This window comes from Panthera tigris, chromosome C2, assembly GCF_018350195.1.
Source record: "Panthera tigris isolate Pti1 chromosome C2, P.tigris_Pti1_mat1.1, whole genome shotgun sequence".
In the NCBI taxonomy this organism is placed as follows: Eukaryota; Metazoa; Chordata; class Mammalia; order Carnivora; family Felidae; genus Panthera; species Panthera tigris.
Window position 1 is genome coordinate 58798445 of NC_056668.1, and position 27944 is coordinate 58826388.

The 27944-nt window shown below is 38.1% G+C and overlaps 1 protein-coding gene and 1 long non-coding RNA gene across 4 annotated transcripts; one reads left to right on the top strand and one right to left on the bottom strand.

Annotated features, from left to right (window-relative positions):
* On the bottom strand, positions 1–27591 carry LOC102949485 (cell surface glycoprotein CD200 receptor 1-like). 3 transcript variants are annotated; one of them, XM_007098611.3, is made up of 9 exons: positions 27223–27591; positions 11266–11334; positions 8015–8074; positions 4420–4740; positions 4053–4301; positions 2316–2421; positions 1734–1779; positions 560–1066; positions 1–37 (listed from the first exon to the last, which is right to left on the bottom strand). In XM_007098611.3, the coding sequence occupies exons 1-8, from the start codon at positions 27287–27289 to the stop codon at positions 926–928; spliced, it is 1059 nt and encodes a 352-aa protein (XP_007098673.2). In that variant the 5' UTR covers positions 27290–27591; the 3' UTR covers positions 1–37; positions 560–925. The 3 variants fall into 3 exon arrangements, with proteins under 3 accessions (XP_007098673.2, XP_042812232.1, XP_015400474.2); XM_042956298.1 differs by lacking the exon at positions 11266–11334; XM_015544988.2 differs by lacking the exon at positions 1734–1779.
* Positions 111–4126, top strand: LOC122230491. Its single transcript, XR_006207470.1, has 4 exons — positions 111–485; positions 2278–2338; positions 3457–3635; positions 4006–4126. It is a non-coding gene; the product is annotated as an uncharacterized LOC122230491 (long non-coding RNA).
* Positions 27592–27944: the final 353 nt, after the last annotated feature.

The window sequence follows — 27944 nt, forward strand, 5'->3', positions numbered from 1 at the left end:
TGTACTGCTGGTGGGAATGCAGGCTGGTGCAGCCACTCTGGAAAACAGTAGGGAGGTTCCTCAAAAAATTGAAAACAAAACTACCCTACGACCCAGCAATTGCACTACTAGGTATTTATCCATGGGATACAGGTATGCTATTTCGAAGGGGCACATGCACCCCAATGTTTATAGCACAAACCCTTTTGACCTGGTAATTCCACTGAGAGAAATTACTCTATAAATATACTGAAACAAATATAAAGAGATATATCCATAAGAAACATTCTATGTGGTATTGGTTATAACAGCAAAACATACAAACAAAGCTTAAAGCAATCTAAATGTCTGTCACTAGGGCTGTGGCTATTTAAATTATGACATAACCATACAATGGAATGCTTTATAGCTATTAAAAAGAATGAGGTAGCTCTGCTTGTATTCATGGAAAAGATCTCCAAGACCTATTATATTATAGCTTTCTATCAGTACAGAAGAGCATCACGGTATGTTCCCATATGTATCTTGACAAGGATATGGGTATATATGTAAAGTCTTATAAATGTACACACATACATACCTTCAGCATATGTATATACACAAAATTTTCTGGAGGACACATAAAAGCTGTTGATGGTTGTTCCTTCTGCAGAGTTCTTTCTTGAGGAAATTCAGTTTTCATGATCTACTGTACTAAGCAATTAGAATATTTTATCATGAGCATTTGCTTTCTTTGTAATGATATCAGTTCTTCAAAGGACTAGTTAATAGCAGCTCACATTCTAAAATATCAATTGTATAAGTAAGGATATGGAAGCACACACTTTATAAGTCTCTATCTTCTCAGAATCTTTGAAAAGCTAATCTCAGAATAGGTTTTGCATTGTAGAACACCAAGAAACTAAACATGGTAGCTGTACTGTATCTTTCTTCATTTGACCTAGTGCTAGATTCCAGTAATGTATGAAGTATGGAGACACAGCCCATCAGCTTCATTTTGTAACACGTCAGACCTCTTCACCTGGCTCACAGTATCATAAAGTGGATTGTTCTTCTCTGTGTAGCTGGCATAGGGCTGCATTTCATCCTAAGAAAGAACTCAAAGTCAAAATCAATTCAAAAAAGCCAGAATCATTTCCTAACTGCTGCCCACAGCTTTAGTTTCTACCAATAGTGCTTGTATTTGTATCTCTGGGCTTACATGGACATAAGAGAAAGACTTTTTTCTATTATTTTATCAAAAACTGTGTTGGTTATGTAGGTCTCAGTGTCAGATGAAAAAGATTGCGTGAAAGTAGGAATGGAGAGAAATTGAAGTAATACAAGAGATATTTCAAAGGCGAAGGTCAAAGACTTGGTAAGCTACTAGTTGTGAAATTTGGAGCAGGATAGGATTTAAGACCATGTAAGAGGAAAATGATGATGGTATTGAGAAAGGGAAGTCAAGGATTAGAGATGGTTTCGTGGGGGAGGAAAGAACGATTCAGTTTTTCTAGGATTACAGGCTAAATGAGGAAAACATTCTGTGTTTTATAAGATATAGTTCTTGAAATGAAAAAATGGTTTAGGGTGCATATAAATAGTAACATGGTAGATAATTAACGAAATAAGTATGCCTGACTATTAGCATCATAAACTTAGAATTTTTACTTTCCAATTAAAATACTAACATGATGCAAATTACAAACTATGTGGCTATATTTTCAGACCATGTGATGTACAAATTTGAAAATATTCTTTTAATATTATCTTACCTCCTCAACAACTGAATTAGCTTTTCTTTTTTTTAATTTGCATTTTCTATAAAAAAATAACAAGCTGGAGTCAATGAAGGAAACATCATTATTTAGATTGAAAATGAGAAAACAAAACAGTATACTATTGACAAGTGTGATTCATTTTTTGATAGAATTCAAAATAAATCAGAACTGAACTACCAGAAATAAGAATGCTGCTTTTAGTTAATACATGTAGACAAGATAATTCTGGATGCTGGGATGAGGATGAAATTATGCAACAGAGCTTGATATACAGGAATAAATGTGATACCTCCATTTTATTACCTAAATTATTATAATCCGTTACTGATATAAAAATTTAGCATATGCTATCTCTCCCAAGATCCTGTCCTAAAGGGCCTAATTGACTGTGCTTGCATGCCTAAGTGACCAAGCAAAATCCCCCTGTCGTTTAGAGTAGTCCAAATCTAACATATTTAGGATGTGCTTCTTGATTATGGGAGGTTGGTGTTAGCATATTAATTTCACCTATCAGTTCCCAATTTCTGACCCCTTCTAGCCCAATAAAGCCGAGGAAGAAAAAACATCAGTCAATACCTGCAGACACGGATTTTCCAAAGGTAAATGGATCCCACAATGACCAAGATAATCAAAATAGGCAAGATGATATATACGGTTCTGACGTTTACTACTGACTGGACTCCTGTAAAAATAGACACAAAAAATATATGGTTTATCTGTGGTGCATCCAGACAAGGGAATATTATTTAGCACTACCAAGAAATGAGCTGCCAAGACATGAAAAGACACGGAAGAAATTAAATGCATCTTACTAAGTGAAAGAAGCCAGTCTGAGAATGCTACGTTCTGTATGATTCCAAGTACATGACATTCTGGAAAAGGCAAAACTATGGAGACAGTGAAAAGATCAGGGGTTGTTAGAGGTTAGGGTGGAGGGAGGGAGGAATAGGTGAAGCCTGGAGGACTTTTAAGACAATGAAACTACTCTGTGTGAAACTACAATGGGGGGATCCCTGCCATCTGCATAGTTGCTAAAGTTCACAGAAGGTACACCTAGGGTGACCCTTAATTAAACTATGTACTTTGAGTGATAATGTTGTGTTAACGTTGGCTCATCAACTATTCCAAATGTACCCGGGTGGCATAAGTGATGGAGGCAGGGGAGGAGGGTGTGAATGTAGTGGGGCAGAGGTTATATGGGAACTCTGTGATTTCCACTCAATTTTGCTGTGAACCTAAAACTTCTCTAAAAACTAAAGTTTATTGAAAATAAATATATACTCATAAAATTATAATATATATGTATAAATATACACACACACATACACACACACATATGTGTGTGTATGTATGTGTGTATATATATATATATATATATATATAAAATGTTTCAAGGATGTCTCATAGTTCATGAAATTCACTTCTGTGATTTTATTGTAAACATTTCTGAGCCATTAAGAATCCAAATAATGGTTATAATAAAGTTGCTTTATCTGTTCTGATCCTAAGGTTTCTGGCAAGACATCATCCTAAGTCAGGATTTTGTGGCTTTAAGGATTCATGACTGGTGAATTCATATAGGACAGATATGGAAAGTAGATTTCTTGGCAATAGTAATAGCAGGGTGTTTCTCATCTCCACAATTCAGAAATAAATGGGGAGTTGTAATGGCAGTAGTTGGAAAAATAACCTAATTCTGAGGTCACTGTTCTTCCAGGGCCTTGAAACTGACTGAAGGCATGGAGGCAAATTTCCATCATGTATTAAACGCTGTCAGCCATATAAAACTCAGTCTGACAATAGTAGAAGTCACCAAAGGAATTGCCAGCTCTGAGAGGCAGTGATTTTAAGACCTGGCTCCTGCTGTTCCCTGAATGGGTCCCCCAGCAGAGGGAGGTGAGTGGAGACTAAGCAGCCTGCCGTATGAGTGACTGGATCCTTCTTAAAAAGCATAAATATTCATTTAAAAATACACTTTATTCTTCTCCTAAAACCATAAGTATTATTTTAATAGTACATTCACTACTCAAGGCAAGTTACTACTTGCACAGAACAGAAATAATTACATTTAATAATTTAAATTATTAAATTATTTTATTATAATTATTAAAAAGTAAACATCATTTAAAATACGGCTTCTTAAAACAAACTTCTGCATTAGTCTTCTGGACATAATTCTGAATGGTGGAGAAGGACATAAAAGAGGAGCTGGAGAGATTATCCTTGAGTGAAATTGACCATACACTCCTTTTTCATTCTTCCATAGCTTCTCTGAAGGAATGAAATCATCATACAAAAGCTGGAATTACTAACCTGAATTCCTCTCAATGGACAGACTCGTGTTGCCAGTCAGATGGGACACAGAGCAGGACACATTAGACACCCGGTGGTCCTCCCAGCGGCACGAACTCTGGACGGTCACTGTGTCGTTGCCCAGTGGCTCTTCCACAGTGTGACAATCTCCCCCTGGGGTCCAGGAGATCTGCGCCGCTGGCTTCCCTGCAGCTGCCCTACACACGATAGTTCCATTCTCAAGTTGAAACAGGGTCACGTCGGGGGGCACTGCAGAGATGCAGGGGAAAATGCTTCAGTCTTAACACACGGATATGGAATAGAGAGAGACATCTGTTTCAGTCCAAATCTGGTTATCTGACATCCCACAATATACGATGCTCCTTACCTAACACTTTCAGGTGATATCCATGATAGAAATGCCCATGAGTTGTGACCACTTCACACCTGTAATATCCATCATGAGTGATGGCCACTGGATTGATCTGAAGGGCGAGATTCCAATCAGGTCTGGAGTCCCAGGATATTGTCTCGTCACTACAGTTTATGGCCCTGGTCTCATTTGTATCTCTTCTGTAGGCTCTGGTGCAGGAAGGCTTGTCTCTGAGGATTATTTCCCATCTTATTGTTACCAGCACAGCTTTCTGGGTGATCGGAGGGCAAGAGAGCACAGCCTTTGTATTCACAGGTTCAGACAGGGAAGTGTTAGCTGAACACACACACAAAGCGAATGATGAAAGAAAAGGGGGATAAAGAAATCCATGTTAAATTTTCTACAACATATTCCATAAAGTATACTGGAACATGATTTTCTACGCACAAAATGTATATAACATATTAAAAGTATTCCAAAGATAAACTCATTTTCTCCTATACTGTGTGTTTTTAGATAATCTATATTTATTATATGTGTTAGAAATATTTTAAGGCCTGGGGCCCCTGGTGGTTCAGTCAGCTGAGTGACTCTATTTCAGATCAGGTCAAGAGCTCACAGTTTGTGAGTTTGCACCCCACATCAGGCTCTGCACTCACAGCACAGAGCCTCTTTGGGATTCTCTCTCCCTCTCTCTCTGCCCCTTCCCTGGTCTCTCTCTCACCAAATAAATAAACTTAAAAAAAATTAAAGAAATTTTTAAGGGCTTAAATCTGATTCAGAAGTTTTGATATGTAAGAAACAAACAAAAAACACAATATAAAATTAATGGACAAAATCATTATATCTAATATTTTGGCCATAGAGACTATTAGGTTTCTCTAATAACTCAAGCTTCTCAGGATAAAAAGTGGAAAAGTTGAGCCAGGAGAAAAATTTTCTCTCCTACGTTTCAGTGCGAGACAATAAATCACTTAATGTCAGAATGAAATGCCTATCCCCAAAGGTGGGAATTCAGACAAACATAAATATAAGAAGCATGTGGTACTTTCATTATAAATAGCATGGCATTCCGGTTGACCAAGCTGCACAGTTTTTGAGTTGTTTTTATTTGGAGAATCACACAGTCATAAAATCAACAAGATCTTCCATCCTTCCTTCCCTTTGAATCACACGTATCCTGCCAAACAGTCCGCCTGTGAACTTAGCTCACAGATTGTGTCTGACTTTCTACCTAATTACGAGGAATAAAGGGAGAAGTTCACTCCTTCTGTCCATCTTTTGAAGTAAAAATTAAGCCCTGCAACCTACAAGTATTCTGCAATATATAAGCTCTGGCTCTCTCACAAACCAAAATAATGTGTCCATGGCTGGGAGGGGTTTGCTGAGAGCGGATTGGGGGCATCACTTGGGACGCACCAGTGACTCAGGTGAGTGGCAGGGAGCTCATCACTCTCACATGAGCAAAACCAGCTGTGAGAGGGCAAAGCTGCTACCCAGATGGCGCTTGTGAGTGCTAAACCCTGCGGTTGAAATCTCTCCTCTCCTCTTCTGGTGTCACTTGCTTCTTGTGTGATGAACTCACACGCTTGCATTTCACAAACAAATCACAATCCCATAACTATGTGAAGCAAGGGGGAGGATTTGAAAGCAGATCTAAAAGAGCAGTTAAATCCATGACTTAAGTGGCAACCCGCATGCACAGGGAAAATGCACCTTCGCCAAGGTTATAAATAAGAACGAAGGTGGCTGCTTGGAGAGCAGCTAGAGGTGGGTGTGGGTGAACATTCAGGTGCTCAAGGGCAGGATGCTAAAGATGAAACCAGAAAGGGAAAAGGCTGGTGAGGAGGACGTTGTAAATGTTTTTTTGTGTTCTCAGGGGTTTGCACCTCTGCTTGTGAACAGTCTAAGGTTTTAATATTTTGCCCGATATTGAGCCTCAAGATCAGACTCTATTCTTTTAAAGGAAATTACTAGATAATCAAATAATCGTACACATTTTAACAGGGGCGCTGTCTCCAGAGAAGTAGCTCCCAGGGTGAGCATCCCAAGCACCATGGACAATCTCTGTTCTTTCACCTTCCTCTGCTCTAGGACCCTCCAGCAATCCCCCTTCACCTGTGATGGGACTTCTGTGATTCCTGTCAGTCACCCTTTCTTTGTCCTCCTCTTTCTCTATTCACACCTGTTGCGATAATTTGCCAGTGACCAGTCACTCCCCCAAACTCAGTGGGGTTGGCACCTGTCTAACAAATATGATCTCACAGCCCTGTGATCAGCTACCGTCATTTCACCTCCTGCATCACAGGGAGATAGCGGGTGGATTCTCCTATTGGCTCCAGAACCAGCAGTCACCTTCCAGCTTCTCTGCATCCTGTGTCTATGACTCTCCTCCAGTCTCCTCCAGCCCTTCTGCACACAGACCAATCCCTATGAGATTTGGGGCTTTTCCTTTCTGTCCTCACTGCCAGATCTTAGATTACGACCCCATCACCACACACCTGGATTCCTGCAGAAGTCTCCTGATGTCTGTGTCCGTCTCCAATCTCTCCCCTCTTCGGTTCACACCTGACCTTGCAGCAGGTCCAGGATTCTGGGACACGGGTGTGATCCCCTCCATCTAACACCCCTCAGAGACCTCTCCATGCCCGAAGACAGTACTTACATGTCTTGTGTTGCCTTTGAAAGCCCTCTTTTGCAGATGGACTCACCTTTGCCATCTTATCACCCCTCAGTCACCCCCACACTTCGCAAAGAAAACACCAAGCACCGCTGCATATCTGGGTCTTTCCTCACATCGTTCCTGCAGACTGGGGTGGCCTACAGACCACTCTTTGTCCACGAAAACGCTCCTCTTCCCCTAAGAGCCATTTCACACGCTGCCCCTGCCATGAAGCCTTCTCAGAGCCTTGCTGCTTCGCCTTCTCCTCTACACTCCCAGCACACTTGATGTGAGTGCTCATCTCCTCCGTCAAATGCCATCTGTGCTGACATCTGGGCTCCCCCGCGAAATGAGCCCCTTAGGGCGCTGTGGGGCTCTAGCTACTCTTGTTTGTCCCCGTGTTCCCCCATGGCCTAGCACAGTGCCTGACAGGGAGAGCTCCATAATCCTCAGACGGAATGTGCACTGCCTGGGGGTCATTCAGGGTCCCTCACACCTCGGCACTCAGACCACCATACTCCTCCTTTTCTCCCTGGAAGCGCCCCCCCCCCATGTCTTTCCTATGCCACCAGGGGAGTGACATTCTTATCCTCAAGGACAGGAGGAGAAGTGGAGAGAATTCTAGAGGAGAACAGATCTTGGTTGGTTGGTTGGTTTCGTTGGTTTTAAAATCCTCATCATCCTTTAGCCTCCCCACGTAGTTCAGTTAGTCGTCCACCGTCGCTTCTCCAAAAAAAAAAAAGGGGGCGCCTGGGTGGCTCAGTCGGTTAAGCGTCCGACTTCGGCCCGGGGTCATTCAGGGTCCCTCACACCTCGGCACTCAGACCACCATACTCTTCAACCAGGCTCAGGATGGCCCCCTGACCAGCCCATCAACCGTGTTGCTAAGGAAGTTCAACACTTTTTCCCTTTAGTTCTGGCCTCTAGAAAAAAATTAAAAAACATTACCTTCCACAGGAAGTATGAAACTATTCTGTTGTCTGTCCATAAGTGAACTGTTGGTTGAAGCTAGAAAAGGTTGAGAGAAAAGTACATGAAAGCAATTTTAGAGACTTAAATGGAGTGCAAGCCACTGTTTATCCACATCATACATACAACATGACAGAAAATTAGTTAACTGTAACCTAATTCCACAAAAAGCTTTACAAAGAAGAAATTAGAAGTTATCCCATCATTATGTGTAAAAAATAAACCAAATCTCCACTGACAACTCCAAGTTCTCCCTCAAGTGAAGTAAATTTCCCATTTTATTTTTACCATAAATGGTAACTCTTTCCTTCTTTCCCTCTTGCCTTCCTTCCTTCTCATCATTCCTTCTTTCCTTCCTTCTCATCCTTTCCTTCTTTCCTTCCTTTTTCCTTGCCTTAAGTGAAGTGTTGAGGGCAACTAAGAGGACTGATATGAATAAGAAACTGCAATGAGCGCCCCCCCCCCATCCCTAGCTAAGGGAACTGTCTGGTGATTAAGGCCACCATGACAGACAAAGGTTAGTTCAGTACATGAGGGATTTCTCTCATGGGCGTTTTGGCCTCTACAGCCCTGAGAACTCCTCCTATTTTAAAGATACAGACTGTTGTCTATGGAAAGTTCAAAGAATTTAGTCATGATTGATACCTTTAAAGGGTTTTCTTGTATCCTTTGGATTTTACTTCATATGCCCTGTAGACATTGTTACTTTTAGTGATAAAGTACATAATGTTCATGCTACAAACTGTTATCTTTTTACCATTTCACCGGCTTCTCATTTTAGCCATCTCATGTGGGAATATTAGCAAGTTAGTTCTTAGCAGATATAACTAAATCCATGTCTGGATCGTATGGGATTCTCTTAGAAGAGCCTGGTCTTGCATTAAGTGATGTTTTCGTAACTGATTTGAGAGAAGTTTTCAAGCATTGTGTTGAATGATCTCCCAGTAGGCTGGAGTGTGAAAGAGACCTCTGCTGGGGCGCCTGGGTGGCTCAGTCAGTTGAGCATCTGACTCTCCATTTCAGCTCAGGTCATGATCTCACGGTTCATGAGTTTGAGCCCCACAGCTGGCTCTGCACTGACAGTGTGGAGCCTGTTTGGCATTCTTTTTCTCCCTCTCTCTCTGCCCCTCCTTGCATCTCTCTCTCTCTCAAAATAAATAAAAAACTTAAAGTAAATAAAAAAACAAGAAAGAAAGAGACCTTCTGGTTAATAAAGGTATTCCAGTGAGTGGAGGTGCATGGAGAAATCTGCCTCTAGAATCAGATACCAAACCCTCCTACAATTGAGCAAAATATTACTCCTTCCAAAGAATGCCCTGAGAAGAAATACCAGTCAATTACCCCTGAAACTTCTCATACCAAAGATAAAACCCACAAGTTCTTAGGTACTCTTAAGTGTGCAAAATAATTATTTTCAGAAGAGGGAGAAAAAAAATACTTGTTTTCACAAATATTCCTGATTATTTTTATGATGTTGGAAATACTTTTTAAGTTTCATTAATTGTTGATATATGAATCCTTTAGTTTTATTATCTCGACTGGCAGCTAGTTGCCCAAGAAGGCTGACTTCATATCAAGTATCACATCTTCACTGAAAATAGAAACCATTCTTACGCAGTCTTCCTTGAAGCTCTGTATACATCAAAGTAGCAAAATAAATGTGTAAAACTTCTGATCAATGAATAGTCCTGTGATTTTTTTCTTTAATTTCTTTATCTGAAACCAAATTTTTCCTGGAAGTTCAGAAAGGTTATAGTTTTCGGGGCACCTGGGTGGCTCAATTGGGTAAGTGTCCAACTTCGGCTTAGGTCATATCACAGTTCATGAGTTCGAGCCCCACATCAGGCTCTGTGCTGACAGCTCAGAACCTGGAACTTGCTTCTGATGATGCGTCTGCCTCTCTCTCTGCCCCTCCCCCTCCTCATGCTCTGTCTGTCTCTCAAAAATAAATGTACATTAAACAAAGATTATAAATTCACATTGTTAATGTCAGAAGTCCAATTTAACTCTTTCACAATGTGGTGTGTGTGTGTGTGTGTGTGTGTGTGTGTGTGTGGAGAGATAGAGAAATGTGAATTGTGTTTTTTTACATATATCTATAGTACAAAAGTAACTTAATTACTCACTATGTTAGTCCCTTCAGGCTGCCTTAACATATAATAACCAACGTGGTCACATAATACAATAGAAATGTTCCCCCTTATATTTCTGGAAGCCAGAAGTCTGATTCAAGGGGTCAGCAGAGCTGTGTTTCTTCCAACACCTTTAGGGAAGAATCCTTTCTTGCTTCTTCCAGCTTTCGGTGGCTGCTAGCAATCCTTGGTGTTTGTTGGCTTGTAGATGTATCATTTCAATCTCTGCCTCCTTCTTCACACTGCCTTCTTCCTGTCTTTTCTCTTCCCTTCTGAGGACTCTTGTCATGGCTTTAGGGCCCAACTCTCATCCAGGGTGATCTCATCTCAAGAGCTTTAGCTTAATAACATCTTCGAAGACCCGTTTTCCAAATATGGCCACACTCACAGGTGCTAACTGGATATTTCTTTGGGGGAAGAGGGATGACATTCAACCTACCATTTTGGGGAGGGGGCACCATCTATGCATTGTCCCCAACCGTTAGATTTATAGTTTATATAATTATTTTACTTATACTTTTTAAAATATATTTTACTCTGTAGTTGACCTGAAACTGAAATTTTCTAGATAATGAGTAATTGAATGAAATTAGAAAGTATATTTATAAGTCCAGGAATGCATTTCCAGGAAAGGCTGGAATTATTTTTTAATGAAGTAAGATATATAACAAAAATAAAATTTTAAAGTAAAAATTAAAAAAACTAACTGTAATGGCAACTTTGGGAGACAGTAGACCTGGGTGAGGAACACAGAAAATAAATTACTAATATCTGCTAAGACCTAATTTTTTAAATCCATGTTTGAAACATAATAACATGTTTTAAAAATTAAATGAAAAAATTTTTGATATGCCATTGGTCCGTTTAGGGATCACATTCTTGACTAATAAAGCATATTCTGTATTAAAGAAGCACAGAAATAATTTTAGAATGAAAAATTTAGGAGCAGTCTTAAATAATAAAATAAATATTTTATGTAGACAGTTTTAGACAATACAGTCTATAAATACGTATAAGAATTCAAGATCCTAAAACATGAAAATTTTGCCAGCATCAAGCCCATGTCTAGTAGAATTGTCATTAAAAGATGATCATTACCTGCACTGTCATTGTCCTTGCTCATTTTTGGCCTTAATCCGTTGCTTGGTGTAACCAGAGTTCTCATTTCTGCATTTACACATTCCAAAAAGACAGATGGGGTAATCAGAGGAATACACATTAGTATTTCTGACTCCTACTTAAAATCACACTTTTTTCATGTTCTTCAGGCCATGTTTGGATTGCGGTTACCAATAAAAACATAAATTATGACAGGCAAGCAAGTCTCAGAACAATTTGCCCCAGGATGAATTTTTGGCCTGAACTTCCTACCTGTTTGGCATACCCCTACCTTAGATCCAGAGGGTCTGCACCCTCCTGTCTTTACATTCAAGTCAAAGTATTTCTTTTTTTCTTAATTTTGTTTAATGTTTATTTTACTTTCTGAGAAAGACAGAGAGAGAACAGGGGAGGGGCAGAGAAATCCGAAGCAGGCTCCAGGCTCCGAGCTGTCAGCACAGAGCCTGATGTGGGGCTTGAACTCATGAACTGTGAGATCATGATCTGAGCCGAAGTCAGTCACTTAACCGACTGAGCCACCCAGGCACCCCTCAAGTCAAACTATTTCTTCATTCTGGCTTATGTGCATTTAGTCTACCTCCAATTGTGAAGAAAAGGGGTGGGGGAGGGTACTATGTATTACAGACTGTTTAGGCACCAGTGAGTAGTTCAAGAAAGTTTAGTAGTGATATATTCATTGGGTTCTAGTATGGAACAAAAAAGGATTTCTAAGCATTGTTGAAATTACATCACAAAGACAACTGACTGTTAAGTTCAAATTTTGCAAGGCAAGTGGGAATTGCCTTGTGGGAATCCCACTCTAAGTGGGAATTGCCAATAAACATTTTTTTGAGCGGCAACTCCTGGCAAAGTATTCACCAGGCATAGAGACATCATAGTAAACGATGCCCTCTACTCTCCAAGAGCTTAAGATCCAGATGAGGAAGCAGCTATGTACATAATTATAAGGTAAAGTTTTCAGAGTGGTGACAGAAGTATACATAACGTCCAGGAGTTAAAAAGAAGAAATGTTTAAGAGAGCAGGGGTAGGAGACTGGGGAAGACTCCCTACAACAGATGATATTTGAACTGCATCTCAGTAGATGAAGAGTTCTGCAGGAAGATAGAAGGAAATCTTTTTTGCACACAGAAAGAAAGTCATTTAGAAGAAGATATGAAGCCACATGGGATTTTCAAGGAATTACAAATAGTTCAGAATTGCCTTTAAGTGAGAAAAAAACAGATGTATAATTAGAGTTGAGGTGAGATAGTGGCAGGTTCTCACTGTGGAAGGCACAAAATGCCTAGAAAGTGTTCACAAGGAAATGATACACTTCTAATACATCTACAGTAAATGTACCTGATCGGCAAAGAGACACATTTTAGAGTAAAATTTAATGCACAGTGTTTTTTCTGGAGAAATTTTGAATCCACTGCTCCCATTAACGACCATTTTCTTCAATAAAACATTGTTTTAAAATAACAATTTTTGAACACTTACACTAGGAAGAAACTTGGGATAACTAGCAGATGTTATTTATTACAGCCTCTCCATGCTGACAGGTATTTATAACCGCATTTTACAGATAAAGAAATGCAGACTCAACAGTAATGAAGCAGTTTGGCCAAAGCCACCCACCCAGCTTGTCAGCTGCTCTAATTGCCCAATTATTCTTATGCAACTAGGTCCTACCTCAGTGTATAGAAAGCAAAGGTTGGATCCTAAGAAATGCGCTAGAATAAATACACTACCCAAATCAGTCCAAATTAAGAGAGTTGAAGAAGCAAGCCCAAATCATGTTGTGGGGGAAACACTGAGAGACAAAGATCGGAAAGAGCACATCAAATGACAAGTCCATGGAATTAAGATTTTAATGGCCTATGAACACAACCATTATGAATTCTGGATCTGAATGGAAATCATTCAGGAGGGTCGAAATTCGTGGGCTATCACTCCCTCAGTAGACTGTAAGCTCCATGAAGGTAGGGAGTTTCATCTATGTTTTTCTTTCCACATGCTTAGATGAGTGCTTTGCACAGCTACCTGGCATGTAGCTAGCTCAAGCTGCATTAAAAAGATAAAAGTCAACACAACTTTATAGCAAACTGTAACAAGATATGAACAGTTAGTTTGCAGAAAAAGAAGTACAAAAGTCTCTTAGTCATATAGAAAGATACTAAACATTATTCATAGCAAAAGAAATGCAAATTAAAACTATACAGAAATACCATTTCTCACCTATTATGCTGCCAAAGTCTAAAAATTTGACAATACTTTGGAGCTATAGTGAGATAGGCATGTCGATAGGCTCATGGGAATGTAAAATGTTACAACTTCAACAGAGGAAAATTTGGAAAAATATAGCAAAATTACATATGAATTTTTCTTTTAACCCAGCAATACCAATTGTCAGGATCTATCCTAAAGATACACAGGCAAAAGTATGAAAAGAATATATGCACAAATCTCTTCATTACAACATTGTAATTGGAAGATTTTTAAAAGTAACTCAATGGCTATTCATTGGGGATTAGTGTTCTAAACTATGGTACATCCAGAAAATGAAGCGTAATGAAACTTTTAAAAAGAATGAGGGGTAGCTAGGGGCTCGTGGATGGCTCAGTCAGTTAGGCATCTGACTCTTGATTTCAGCTCAGGTCATGATCTCATGGTTAATTGGGCTCCACGCTGATGCTCATGGAGCATCGGGCTCCATGCTGATCAATGTGGAGCCTGCTTGGGATTCTCTCTTTCCCTGTTTCTCTGTCCCTTCCCCACTCACACACCCTCTCTCTCTCAAAAATAAACAAATAAACTTTTTCTTAAGTTTAAAAAAAAAAGAACAAAAGAAAGCTCTATAAACTATTATGGCATGATCTCCAAGAAGTATTGTTAAGTGAGAAAAGCAGGATACATAAAATTGTATATATTACACTACCATTAATCCCATGGGAGGGATACATGTGTGTTCTTTCTTTCCTTGCTTATAATTTCAAAACTAAATGGATAAAATGGGAACAGGAATAGAAATAATATGTCTCTGAATATACCTGGTTTAATAGATTTGACTTTGGAATCAGGTAGCCATTTTACATAATTAGAAAGCGTAACCAAATATTTGGGGCATCTGGGTGGCTCAGTCAGTTAAGCATCTGACTTTGGCTCAGGTCATGATCTCCCAGTTCATGGGTTTGAGCCCTGCATTGGGCTTTGTGCTGACAGCTCAGAGCCTGGAGCCTACTTTAGATTCTGTGTCTCCCTCTGTCTCTGACCCTCTCCCATTCACACTCTGTCTCTCTCTTTCTCTCTCTCTTTTAAAAATAAATCAACATTAAAAAACTTTTTTAAAGAAAGCATAACCAAGCTATTTGTAAGCACTAAGATTATAAAGCAAAGTGAAACAAATGTACCCAACTGCATTTGTTATAATTGGTTGCATGACCACATAGAGAGCAGCTATTCCAACTGACTTTCAAAACACAGCAATTTGACTGTGTGCCTCTAGTAGATTTTAACTTAAGGATAAATTGCAAAAAAAAAAAAATCTTTAATTATCCCCAATAATCATATTGTTGGTGATAGTAGAAACTACACTGGAAAATATCTGGCTGTTTTTTAAAAAGTCAAACACGTGCCCACCATATAACCTGACCATTTCAATCCTAGATATTTACTCAAAAGAAACGAAAATATATGTCCCCACAAAGACTTGTGCATGAATGTTCATAGCACCTTCAATCATAATAGCCAAACCTGGACACAACCTAAATACCAATCAACATGTATGTGGATAAATTGTCCATACACTGGAATAATACTCAGTAACAAAAGGAACACACAACATTGATGATTCTGAAACTCATTCTGTTGAATGAAACAAGCAGACACAAAGAGAATACAGTATACACCACACGAAAGAATGCTACTAACATAAAATGCTAACTCATCTGTGGTGCCAAACAACACATCAGTGGTTGCCTGCAGATGAAGACAAAGGCAAGGATGGACTGCAAACATACATGGAAGAATATTTGGGGAACAATGAAAATGTTCTGTATCTTGTTTGTGATGACTCACAAACTGTAACTTTTGAATAGACGCAGTTAACTGCATACAAATTGCCCCTCAGTTTAATTAAATACAGTATCAGAAACATGAGATTTTAACACATGTAACATTAGAAGATGCATCCACACAAACAAACACAAAACAAAATGCAGGTGGAAAAACCCTTGACACTGAAAACAATGTTTAAAAAAAAAACAAAACTTTTCCATCTAAGTCAAAAGCATCAGTAGAAATAAGATTGTTTTGTGATTTTAGTACAAATGAAACCTCTTACTCACTTTGAGCACCAGAAGTTTCCTTTCCCAAATCGTCATTGTCATATGCCTGAGAAAGCATATACCATCCACCCACATAACAGACATTGTATGGGCATGACTGTGCAAAGCCATACTCTAAAGGCTTCCTCCAGTGGGGGGGGAGGGGGGAGAAGGCTCTCAGGGGGAAAAAGAAAAAAGCTCTCAGAAAGAGCACAGGTTTTTTTGTGTGTGAGGTTAAACAGTTTTTAACTATTCTAAAATCCTGTGGTTGGCTGTGTTCTCCTGACTAAAAAAGTGAGAGATAGGCATTGTTGATAAATCTCCACTCCCAATAAAAACTCCTGTGTGAGTAACTGTTAGTAACCTAAATAGAACGTGGACTGTGTTATACTCAAAAAGTTTCTACAGTTGCTAAGATTCGTGTATTATTTCTAAGGTGTGGAAACGGGAAACAAAAAAAGTTAAAGATTTCTTGCCTTTTCATTCATTTGGAGGTTTCTCAGGCAGAATGCAAACAAAGCAGTGAGGAGGCTAATACAATGAGTTTTAAGCTAAAAGAATGCTTTAATGAGGGCAAAACTGGAGCCTAAAATATTTGGCTATGCTCTAATAAGATACTCATATCTATGCAAAAAAGAATCGTGTGGTATAGTTTTATTTTTACATTTCTTTTGACATTTCTTTCTAGGACTTGGGGCCTCAAAGCCAGTACTAACTAATTAGAAGTCATTCTTATTGTTTATTATGGTCTTTGTAAATTTTATTGATATTAATATTTAATTAATTTACTATTTTTAAAAACATAACACAGAATACATTGAAATATATTTCAATACAATGAAATCTGTGGGAATCTTCTGATATCTTACTCAAGGAAAACCAAATAATAGAGTTATTTCATTCTTCATTTGATGTTTCAAGCTTTCAAACTTCAAAACTCTGCAAGTTATTATAACAAATACAGTTCTGGACCATCGTGGGTCAAGCATTGGCTGCAAAACAGGAAGGACATGAGTTTTACTTCTTACTCTGCTTTCCTGAATCATTTTAGGTAATTGAATAAATGCACATGCTCTAGTTTTCCCCTCCACAAAACAGACTATCATTCTTAGTTAATAAGTAAAGAATAACTGATGAAAGGGATTCAAAGCACATTGCAAACAGGTATTAAATCCTCAGGGTATTAAACCCTGAGTATACTTCACCAAAGATTCAAGGTTTCGTTTAAAATAAATGCAACTTTGAAAAAATAAGATAAAAAGAGACTGGGAGGTAAACTATAAGAGACTCTTAAATACAGAGAACAAACTGAGGGTTGCTGGAGGGGTATTGGGTGGGGGGATGGGCTAAACGGGTGATGGGCATTAAGGAGGGCAACTGCTGGGAGAAGCACTGGGTGTTATATGTAAGTGATGAATCACTAAATTCTATTCCCGAAATCACTATATGTTAGCTAACTTGGATCTAAATAAAATTTAAAAATTTTTAAAAAGAGAAAAAATTAAACATTACAGGAGTTTTCAAGGGAAAAAATAATAAATAAATAAATACATAAATATTTTCATTACTGAGCCTGAAAAATAAAATAAGATAAACTAAAATAAATGCAACTTTGAGGCTGAGACCTTAATCATACAAAGACTCATAAATTCAAATTACATTGCCAGAACAACCTTTATTTAGCTACACTAAGCACATAACTTTTTCTAATCAGCAGTACAGTAGTCAGTACAATACAGAAACCTTAACTTTCAATCTTCTGGCTCCAGAAAGCTTAAAATACCAACATTAACATTTTAGTTAGTAAATGTTTGTGTTGTATTTTATAGAAATGCATATTATGGATGTAGGTTAGACCTAAAAGTATTATTTCCCAACAGTTACAAATGGATTCAATAAGAAGTTGTGGAATTGTGTCCTTTCTCAGAGGTCCTGAGAATGAATTGTCACCCAAATAGGCTAACTGTATTTCTGCTCTGATGAAGTGGTTTTCACATTGTGATCTAGGAACTAGGGAAAGTCCATGATATTCAACAAAAAAATCCATGAACTTCATAACTTTTGGAGAAGGGAGCCTAAATTATAATTTTATTTCCGATATATAATTAAAAAGCAGTATCATCCTGTAGGAATAATTGCAAGCATCACCAATTTTCCCCAAAATTCTGTTATTTATAAATAGCAAACAAGGAATGCTTGGAATAAAAGCTCATGTGAACCTTTTCTCTACTAATAGTACCTGAAGACAAATGTGTTAATGTTATGATAAATTTTGGAAATAAAGGAAATGTTTTCTTTTCTACCTACTAATATAAGGATCAGATTATGATCACAGTAGTTTTCATTCAAATGGCACCTGAGTGAACCCCTATATTAGAGCTTTTGGACTGGTAGAGGGAAATTGGAAGCTACAATAATATTCCTTAATTATTTACTCAATTACAATGGTTAGGCACTTAATAAATCCCTATTTATCATGGAATTTCAATCTGCTGGGGACAATAGACATCAACCAAATAAATAATTATGTGAAATTGCAATAGCGATAAATGAAGTGTGAAAAATGTATCATGAGCAACTTATCCTAGTATTGAGGTGGTGGGCGATGCCCAAGATGGTTCCCAGTGTTCTCTCTTCTTAGTGTTCATGTCTGTAAAACTTTCTCCTTGAAAACAACAAGAAAGTTCTTGACTGTGGATTAGACTCACTCATTCACTTAACAAATAGAATATAGCAAAGTGATAGATGTCACTGTTGAGAGTTACTTATAAAAAGACTGTGGTTTCTGTCCTGATGTGCTCTCTCTCTCTCTCTCTCTCTCACACACACACACACATTCTTGGGTTTCTGTGAGAAAATAAATATTTGTTTGGGGATAATTTATAATGGAACAATAGGTAATTAATACAAGATCCAATAGACAAGAAGCCGATTGAAAGAGAGAAAGAGACAGAGACAGAGAGAGAAGAATATCCTAAATAAAAGTACTATTATGTGCAGACAACATGTGCCTGGACAGCCTATAGACAACTAGGATCTGAAGAAAGACCAGGGCCAAAAAAAGGGAATCTCATCTTTTGCTATTATGCTATTTCATATCATGATTTCTGAACTTTTTTTCCTGGGACAAATGTATCTTCCTGCAGAAAGAGAACAGAAAAGAAAAATAGAAGTTTGCCGTTTTAGCAATGTGAAATGTAACATGTTTTTAAAATGAAAACTTTCTTCTTCATTTGTATTAAAGCTTAATATTTCAATGATCATGAATCCTTCCTTCTGAAAAAGAAAGAAACTGAAATGCAAAATAAGAGATTTCTTATTTTAAAGTCATATTTGTTATTTCTGCACTTGGAGTTTTTCCAAGGAAAAAAACTATTTTGAAAGCATTTGAAATTTTAGGATAGGGGCACCTGGGTGACTCAGTAGGTTAAGCGTCCGACTTCAGCTCAAGTCATGATCTCGCGGTCCGTGAGTTCGAGCCCCGCGTTGGGCTCTGTGCTGATAGCTCAGAGCCTGGAGCCTGTTTCAGATTCTGTGTCTCCCTCTCTCTCTGACCCTCCCCCGTTCATGCTCTGTCTCTCTCTGTCTCAAAAATAAATAAATGTTTAAAAAAAAAGAAATTTTAGGATAAAAATATTTATGTTAAAGTGCTATAACTACAAACTTAAACATGAGTAAATCTCAAACATAATATTCAGCAAATGAAAGCAGCTATAAAATAATATACACAGTATGATATCATCTATGACAATACAAAAAAAAGCAAAATAGATGTCATTGTTTGGGGCCAGATATATATCTGGCAAAATATAAAGAAAGGCAGGGAATGATCATTCCAAAAAATATGGCTACCCTTACAGCAAAGGTTGAGGGGTATAATTGGGGAAGAACGGGCAATAGTCTATTTCTTAACTTACGTTAACATTCACCGTACATCTGTTCTTTGAAATGCACGTATGTAATGCACTCTGCAATATATACATTAATATAAAAGAAAATTAAAATAGTAAGTTCAAAAAACACAAAAAGTATAATTAGTACTTACATTTTTTTGACATAACAATGTGAGCAATTGATCCTTGTATCATAGCGTCAAGGATGCTGTGTTCTTATGCTTTAATTTATGAAAGTGATTTACATTTTCAAAGGTATTAATGTGGTAGCAGACAACACCTAATTAGGTGTTCAATAAACAAAATAATGGGTGGAAACCCAAAGTTCTAACAAAGACAAATTCAGAAAAGCACCAAAATTAGAGTAAGAAAATCAATTAATATTTTGTTTCTTCCATTTATTACCTCTGCAGTCTTGCACAGATTACTCCCTGAACCTCAATGCTTCATCTATACATATAAGAATGTAGTATCTGATAACAGTAGTCATTCAATTCATAAAGGGAAGGATAATTATTTATATCATTGATAAATGGTATTAGGAAAACTAGCTTTTCATTTAGGAAAAAAACAGATTGCTATCTCACTTCTCACACAAATATAAATACAATGAACCAAAGATTTAAATAATAGATAATAGATAGAAGATAGATACATAGATAGATAGATAGATAGATAGATAGACTAGAAGAAAACACAGATAATATATTTTTTTAATCTTAAATGGGACATGGAGTGAGTAACATCTCGGTTTGCCAGGGAATGAGGGGTTTCCTGGGACAAAGGACATTCAGTGCTAAAACCAGGAAAGTTTCAGGCAGACTGGGACAGTTGTCGCTGTAAGTAAAGAAACCTTTTTTAACCCTGGTACAAAATATAAACTATAAAATAAAATATTGAGAAAGATGACTATAGAAATAATTTAAAACTTCTATATGGCAAAAAAGAAAAACAATGTGTAAGCTAACATTAGCAAACACCTATGGAATATTGTGAACATTGGTGTTAAAAAAGGCTAATATCCTCAAAAAAATATACAGAAAACACATAAACCAATAAAAAAAGAGATGGACATCCCAAATGAAAAATGGGCAAAAGATATGAACAGGACAACAAAAGATAAAGTTAAGTCATATGTTGAAAATTGGCTTAGCTGGTAACTATAATTATGCTCTTCAGATACAATAGAGAGAGAGAAATACAACACCCAGATGGTTTACAAAAAGGAAGAGTGAGAAAAGTTTAAGTAACAAGCTCTAAAACATAAGAATTCAATAATGAATTCAATGGATAAATAAAATTTAGAAAGAAAAAAGAATTGTGGTAAATAATAAATTTGACCCTAGTTTCCACAATGATATCATCACAAAGCCTGTATCAGTGGGTTAGGACACCATGCTAATAAATCGTATATTGTTGGGGTAATTTTTTTTCCAGCAGTTACCATCACATAGCCTTAAACCAGTTAATAGAAACAGATTTGGTCCCTGATCCAGGGCAGATGTTGTACAAATGTGTATTAGTGATCACAAGGGACAATGTGCTGAGTGGATAGTGAATATCCGTGCATATTGATATACAGAGATATATTTACTAGGATATTAATTCCAGCATAGTTCTTAATTCCAAAAAAAAACTGAAAACAACAAGAAAGTTGTTGATCTGTAAGGCCTAATTAAATAAGTTTCAAAAATAGTATCTATGAAAGATACTTGAAAACTGCAAAATTATAATTAAGATACCATCTATTGAATGTAAAATTCAGACCCAGGTTTAAGTGCTTTATATACAAAATTTAACTTAATCCTCACAACAACCCTAGACACTAGGTCAGGGGTGTTGGGTAAAATCTCCCAATTTTAAAGTATTGGCAACTAATTCAGATTTTTAAAAATGTTACATGAGCCAACTGAACGTGCCTGCAAGCCAGGTCTCGCCCATGGGCTGCCAAATTGCAGTCTCTGAGGTGGAAATTAGAGAAGAGGCCTAAGCCAGAGTGGGAAACATTCATAATGAGGAAGCTGTTGGAGGAAGCAAAGGTAGGAAAAACAATGAAGAAAAAAGAAATGCAATGCCTTACACCAGGGAGGAGATTTCAAGAAAGGAATCATCAAAATCAAATCATTCAGGAAACGTCTTAAAGTAAGGACTAGGAGCGTGATTTTCTAACAAGAAGGTGGTCAGAGACCTTTAGGAGCTGTAAGAGAGTAGTGTTAGTACAGAGGGATGAACGCAAGATTGAAAGGAGCCAAGCAAAAGAAACTCTCAACAAAGGTAGACTTATTCTTTCAAGAATTTCAGCCTTGGAAGTATGGGAGAATGACAAGTGGCTTTCTCAAACCTGAGAGAGAGCGCGGGATGATATTTGGAACTGAGAACCAAGAAGCTATCTGATAGAGAAGAGCATAGCATATTTGAAGATAGAAAGAGGGAGAGCTAGAACTTACAAGGCAGACAGTAAAGCAGAATCCTAGAAGTACCAGCAGGACATGAGGCCAAAGAGGGGTCAGGGGGTGGGGGGCAGTGCTTTTGAAAAGACTGACACTTAGTCTCTAAGACAGAAGCAGAAAGGGCAAAAGAAGTTACAGACACGAGAGACATTTTGAGGAAGCTCATGTTGACAAACGTTTTCGGAGAATAACTACTTAGCGTCAGGTAGCTGTGCAGAGCTCTGGCAATGCAAAGGGTAAGGTCTCCACTCTCAGAAGGGTCATCATTTGGGGAAGTTAAAGAAGTCCACATTGGATGATAGGTAAGTCAGAAGCGAGCAGCCATTTGCTGAATATGAGAGACAACAGGAAGAGTTTGGGTGAAAATTACCTAAGACAGTGTTTAAATCCAGGCTCCCAGCAGAACTACTTGCAAAGATTTGTGAAAGCCAAGATCTCAGACTCTGTACCCTAATAATTCCAATTAAGTAGGTCTGAGATGGCATCACAGCATCTTTAATAATTTAGGCTATACAGGTGATTCTGTCAACCAGTTTATGTACTGGTTCAGGATAATCCTTGGGGAACATCTAGGAGGGAGCCAATGAATGATAGATAGATTGAGTGATTTTTTTGGAGAAGAAAAATCACTAGGTTTCATTATGTTGACCTGGGCATTTTTTCCAAAAAATTATCAATACCATAAAATGGATTCTATAGCCAGATATTCTCATACAATAGTTAAACCTTTGGGAAAAGGTAGTATTTCAGGGCAAACTAACAAAATGGCAAGGAAAAAGAAAATAAATCATTAAACAACTAACAGCTCACATGTGCACACACCCAGTTTGGAGAAGTGCCTTTACTGAATCACTGAATATTCTCAAATGATACCCTTTGAACACACACAGGTTTCCCCCATGTTGATTGAAAGAAAAAAAAAATGTTGCTGCTTTCTCCTTCTAGCTATGATCCTTTCTCCTTTTGTTACTGCCAAGTGTCTAGAATTGAGTGGTCTGGACCACAGGCTCAATTTCCTCCACACCCACTCTCTCCTCAATACCAGCAACCTTGTGGTTCCTACACCTTTCTATTCAGAACACAATTTTGAAGGTCACCAGCTACCTTACAGTCAGACTTGTGGCCTTTCTTCAGTGCTCATGCTCCTGGGTTATTTGGAAGATTTTGACGCTATTAACCACTTTCCTTTCCTTGTAAAACCCTCTTGTTAGCCTGTACCACTACTCCTGTGTTTTGCCAGTCTGTGTCTCCCTCTCTGTCTTCTCCGCAAGCCTTTCTCTTTAGCTACGTTAATGCAGGCATTGCCCGAAGTCTCATCAGCCAATCTTTCTCTCTGCACCTTTTCTTATCATCCCCAGAGCCCCAACTAGGCCTCTAGACAGTTGACTTCTCCTTGTTTTAGCTCTGCAGTCATAGTTCAGCTCCCTCTGCCCTTCCTACAAGCTATTTGACTTGCCTAGAATGCTCATCCCTCAACTCTTCCCGCCTAGCTCTTTTCTGCTCATCTTCATCTTACACATCACCTTCCAAACAGAAGTCCTCCCTGCCCCTCAGACCAGACTAGATTTACCAATTCCACCTTCTCTTTCTTCTTATGCACCTATGCATTATTTAATCTTGGGCACTGATTTCTTTCATGCCTACATTTCCTAGGAGACTCTAAGCTTTGTGAGAACATGATTTTCTATCTTGTTCAGGTATCCCCAGCATTAAGCACAGTGTCTGACACATGTCAGACACACCCTTACTTATTAACTGACAGACTAACTGACCCACATTTTAGCCTTGACTTATTTTTCCTGAACAAGAATCTCAACCCTTTAGATGCTATCTCTCCCCCACGCAAATGCCTCCTGTCATTTCAAGTGCATCACATTTAAAAATCATAGATTTTCCCACACACACTTGCCACATCTCTTTTACCCTATATTTTTGGTACTACAGATGAGTTTCAAGCATAGTTCATTTACAAAAAAGTTGGGTGATATCTTTAGTAATTCCTTGACCGATGCTGGACTTGATTTGCCCCTGTATAAAATGTAAGAATTTAATTTGAAGGTTTCTAAAGTCCTTCCTGTCTAAAAACACTTCTCAAAAGCTGTCATACATCTCCTTCATTTCACAAATGAGGAAATTATTGTCTAAAGAGAGTAAGCAATGTCTTAAATATGACATAGCTGGTGGATAAAATTATACCTTATGATGAACCTTTAAACCCAACACAGAGAGATATGTAAGAATTTAGAAATTTGGGGAAAGGAGATTGAGATCTTATTGAGAAAATGAAAAGCACCAAAATATTCAATTCATTAATCAAATTTGGAAGCAAAGAGCATTTAATAATATAATATATCTGGGGCGCCTGATGGCTCAGTCATTTAAGCTTCTGACTTCGACTGAGGTCATGATCTCAGGGTTTGTGAGTTCGAACCCTGCGTCGGGCTCTGTGCTGACAGCTTAGAGCCTGGAGCCTGCTTCACAAAACAACAGATGGTCCTCAATGCTTACTGCACAGTATCCAAGTTCCTCTGTCGAGCTATCAAGTACCCCTGGAATTCAGTCTTATTTCCCACTATCATGTAGCACACAATCTCTGTTCCATCAAGGTAGAGTTCTTTCTGTCCCTGAGCAAGTTGCCTTTGTTCATGCCGCACATCTCTTCCTCCCAATGTGTATATCTGCCTTCCCCCATCTATCCAAGCCTATCATTCAAGACCCATTTCCTCCATTAAAACTTTAACATCTCCAACCTACTGTAATTTCTCCCATCTTTGGGTTTTTACTAGATTCATAGTTAATTTCAAGACTGACGGATTTAAAATGTTCTCCAATTATTTCATCTCAGCTTCATCTCCCTAGTTTATATTCCGAATAACTTTTAGGCACTCTTCACACGCTCGCACACACACCCTCCATAAATAATTCAGTGTTCTTAATAAAGACTTTTTATTACTTTATTAATTAAGCATGGAGGGTTAGGGGAAAACATTATGTAAATTCACAACTATCACAAGATAGAAAAGGAATAGAGGACTGAAATTTATGAAGACTAACCCCTTCTTTTTTTGCAATTACTTTTAATCTTTTTTTTTTTCATCTGCAAGCCATCGAATCTACCAACAGCCCTGTTTTGATTTTTATTTCCTTTTCTTGTTACTGCCTGCCCCCTCGTGGAAGATAATGATAAATGATCAAAATTAGCCCGACGAAGAGAAAAAGGTGGAGAAGGAGTCCTTTTTAGTAACCACGTCCTTAATAACAGTGACTTATAAAAGGTAGAATCACATTGATTAGAATAGCAAAATATAATTTTAAAGCAAGAAAAATATGTAGAATACAGATGAGGGAAGAAGACCAGAAGACCAGTTGGAAAGCCTTGCTGTACAGTGGATGATTTAGATTGTATTCGTTCCCCGCCCTCAGGAGCTTTCTTAATAAACTTCGTCTACCAACAACCACGTTGCTTGAATTTATAAACAAATAAGTCAACAGAAAAATAAATAGATTTTTTAAATGCCATGTTTTACATTGAGTCTGCTCTTACGCACCTTTGTGAATTTATCTTGCACAAAAAAGTGTTATGTTTGCCAAAATACTGTTAAGCAGTATTAATAACTATGCAGTATTAGTAATAAAGACATAAAGTCATGCCCCGAGTAGTTTGTTTCTCATTATACTAAATTATTTCACGGTGAATTTATCATGCACATTTCTGTATCTAATATAATTTGGTCTTTGGTATCTTGATTCCAAATATTTGGATAACTTTATAATTATACGAGCACAGCTTTCAGAGATTTGATTTATGCAGTAAATCTTCTGGTTGTATTCGGAAATAGTTTTAAAATTCACACCTTTAAACCATTAGAATTCAAAATGATCAATTACGTTTTCATCCTGTTTTTTTTTTTTTCCTTTACCCAAGAGCCATAACGCAATTTGACATGAGTGATAAATAGCTCCTTGCCTAGCTGCCTTCCTTGCCAAGTTGGGTCCTGCATGGTTTCCCTAAGAGCTTTCTACTATTAGATCTCAACTAGTGAAAGATTTAGAACACCAGATGTGTTTTTAAGTGAGTAGTCTATTAAGCTTATAACTAAGTCGAGGCATAACTTTTTTCAGTGGTGTTATAAATAGTGGTACTTTTTAGTGAAAAGCATAATGCTTCTTCAAATGTCTAGCGATGCTTCCAGACCAGACCGGGTGTGACTCTGCCACAAACTAATAGTGTTGGATAAATCAATTCACCTTTATAAAATGGAAAAGTGTCTTCCATGCCTACTTCACTGGTTTGCTTTACAGATCAAAGGACAAAAAGTATGTGAAAATGCTGCCTAGAAAAGTAGAGGAATAATCGCTTCTTGGCCTTTTAGCTAAGATCAAATGTAGAAAAGTACAGGAATACTATATGGTTATTTTTCTTGTGTTCGTCACTAAGTTATCATGTGGAAAACAGACTTTTTTTCTTTTGCTGGAATGTAGGCAATACTTCAGTCTTTTCTTTTTTCGATTATAAAATTATAAAATTTAAAGCCAACTACACTGCTCCCTTGCAGCTGCTCCCATTTACTAAAAGTGAAACCTGAAAACTCCCTCCCACATCAACTCCTACCAACCCTCTGTAATGAAACCTGGACACCCCCACAATTGCCCTAAGTGTTTTACAAACTCCTACAGGAACCTAGATGTTGAAGAGTGTGTCCTTTCATCCAGAAAGTGTCTTTTACAGCCTACACATCTTAAAGGTAAATACAGACACCCATCCCAGATGCACCACTAAACTGTGTTATATTTTTAAAAGGCACCTGGCCATAGGCGGTTACCAAAAGCCATAAACTTTCCTAATTTATACTGTTAACAACATTGACCCAAGTGGAGGTGGGATTATTATTCAATTTTTGTTTTTTTGAGAGAGAGAGAGAGAGAGAGAGAGAGAGAAGAGGGTCAAAAGAACCTAGATGACCTGGGTTGCTACTAAAATACATTTCATCTATTCTCCCTCGTTCAGAAAAGGGGGGGAGGGAGCATGGGGAAATAAGGAAGTGGACAGTGAGGCAAATTATAGAGATACTTAAAAGGCAATAGGATACGAAGTAAAATAAGTAAGACAAAGAGCAAAGTAAGGACAACAAAGTGAAATAAATCCAAAAGTAACACCCTCTCCCATCTCTTGTCATTGCAGTATCTTGCGTTGCTCCACAAGAAAGGCAAAGAAAACTCAGCAAAAGCTGAGCCAGGTTTCTCACCAGTCGTTCTCCTGTTGCTCTTCAAACAGAATTCAGACTTACCAGCCACTAAGGAGACAGTCAAAATCAGTAGAAGCCATAGGCCAAAAGTCCTCAAAGTGCAGGGCATTTCTGATGTCTTGCTTTCTGCCCTTTACTTGGTACTTTGCCTCCACACAGGTATGAGAGGAACTGCAGACATGGCGAGGCTCTCTCTGGTCAGCTGCTCTGTGCTGGATCCTCTTAGCCCATCTGCAGCAGGACACTCCTTTTCTTCTGGCCTCTTGCTTCAACTCTGTGTCTGAGGCTGGTTGGCAACTTGGAATGAAAGAAACTCTTCTCTGGAACTTGACACAGCAATAGATTTCCTGTATGAAGCACTGAAGCAGAGACGGAGGAAGCAGATTGATTGACTCTGTCAGCTCATTGGTCCCTCTCTTACTTCTGCTCTACACAGATCAACTTTACAGTAAGGCACTGCATGCGCCCAAGATAAACAGATTTGTCTAAGCCTGGATTGCAAAGCAACACAGGATTATTTATCTGTTCTGACCCATCCCTTTAAATTTCCTAGTCACAGTAACTTTCTCCAAATGAAGAGGGGTACGGCCTCAGTAATAAAGTTTGGAATAAAACACCCTCCCTTGAATATTCTTGGGTGAAATCACTGTCTCTAATGTCAACAACTCTAGAAGAATCGGAATTGTCTTAGTTTCCTACTGGTACTGTAACTAATTCCCACAAACCTCGTGGCTTAAGACAACATGAATTTATCATACATGACA

Bases quoted from the DNA above. Each gene is read 5' to 3' on its own strand.
- LOC102949485 (XM_007098611.3), bottom strand. From the start codon at position 27,289: ATGCCCTGCACTTTGAGGACTTTTGGCCTATGGCTTCTACTGATTTTG. The intron at 8,075-11,265 runs GTAATGATCATC...AACCTTTTCTAG, and splicing joins CAAGGACAATGACAGTGCAG to CTTCAACCAACAGTTCACTT. The intron at 4,741-8,014 runs GTAATGTTTTTT...GTGTGTGTTCAG, and splicing joins TTTCATACTTCCTGTGGAAG to CTAACACTTCCCTGTCTGAA.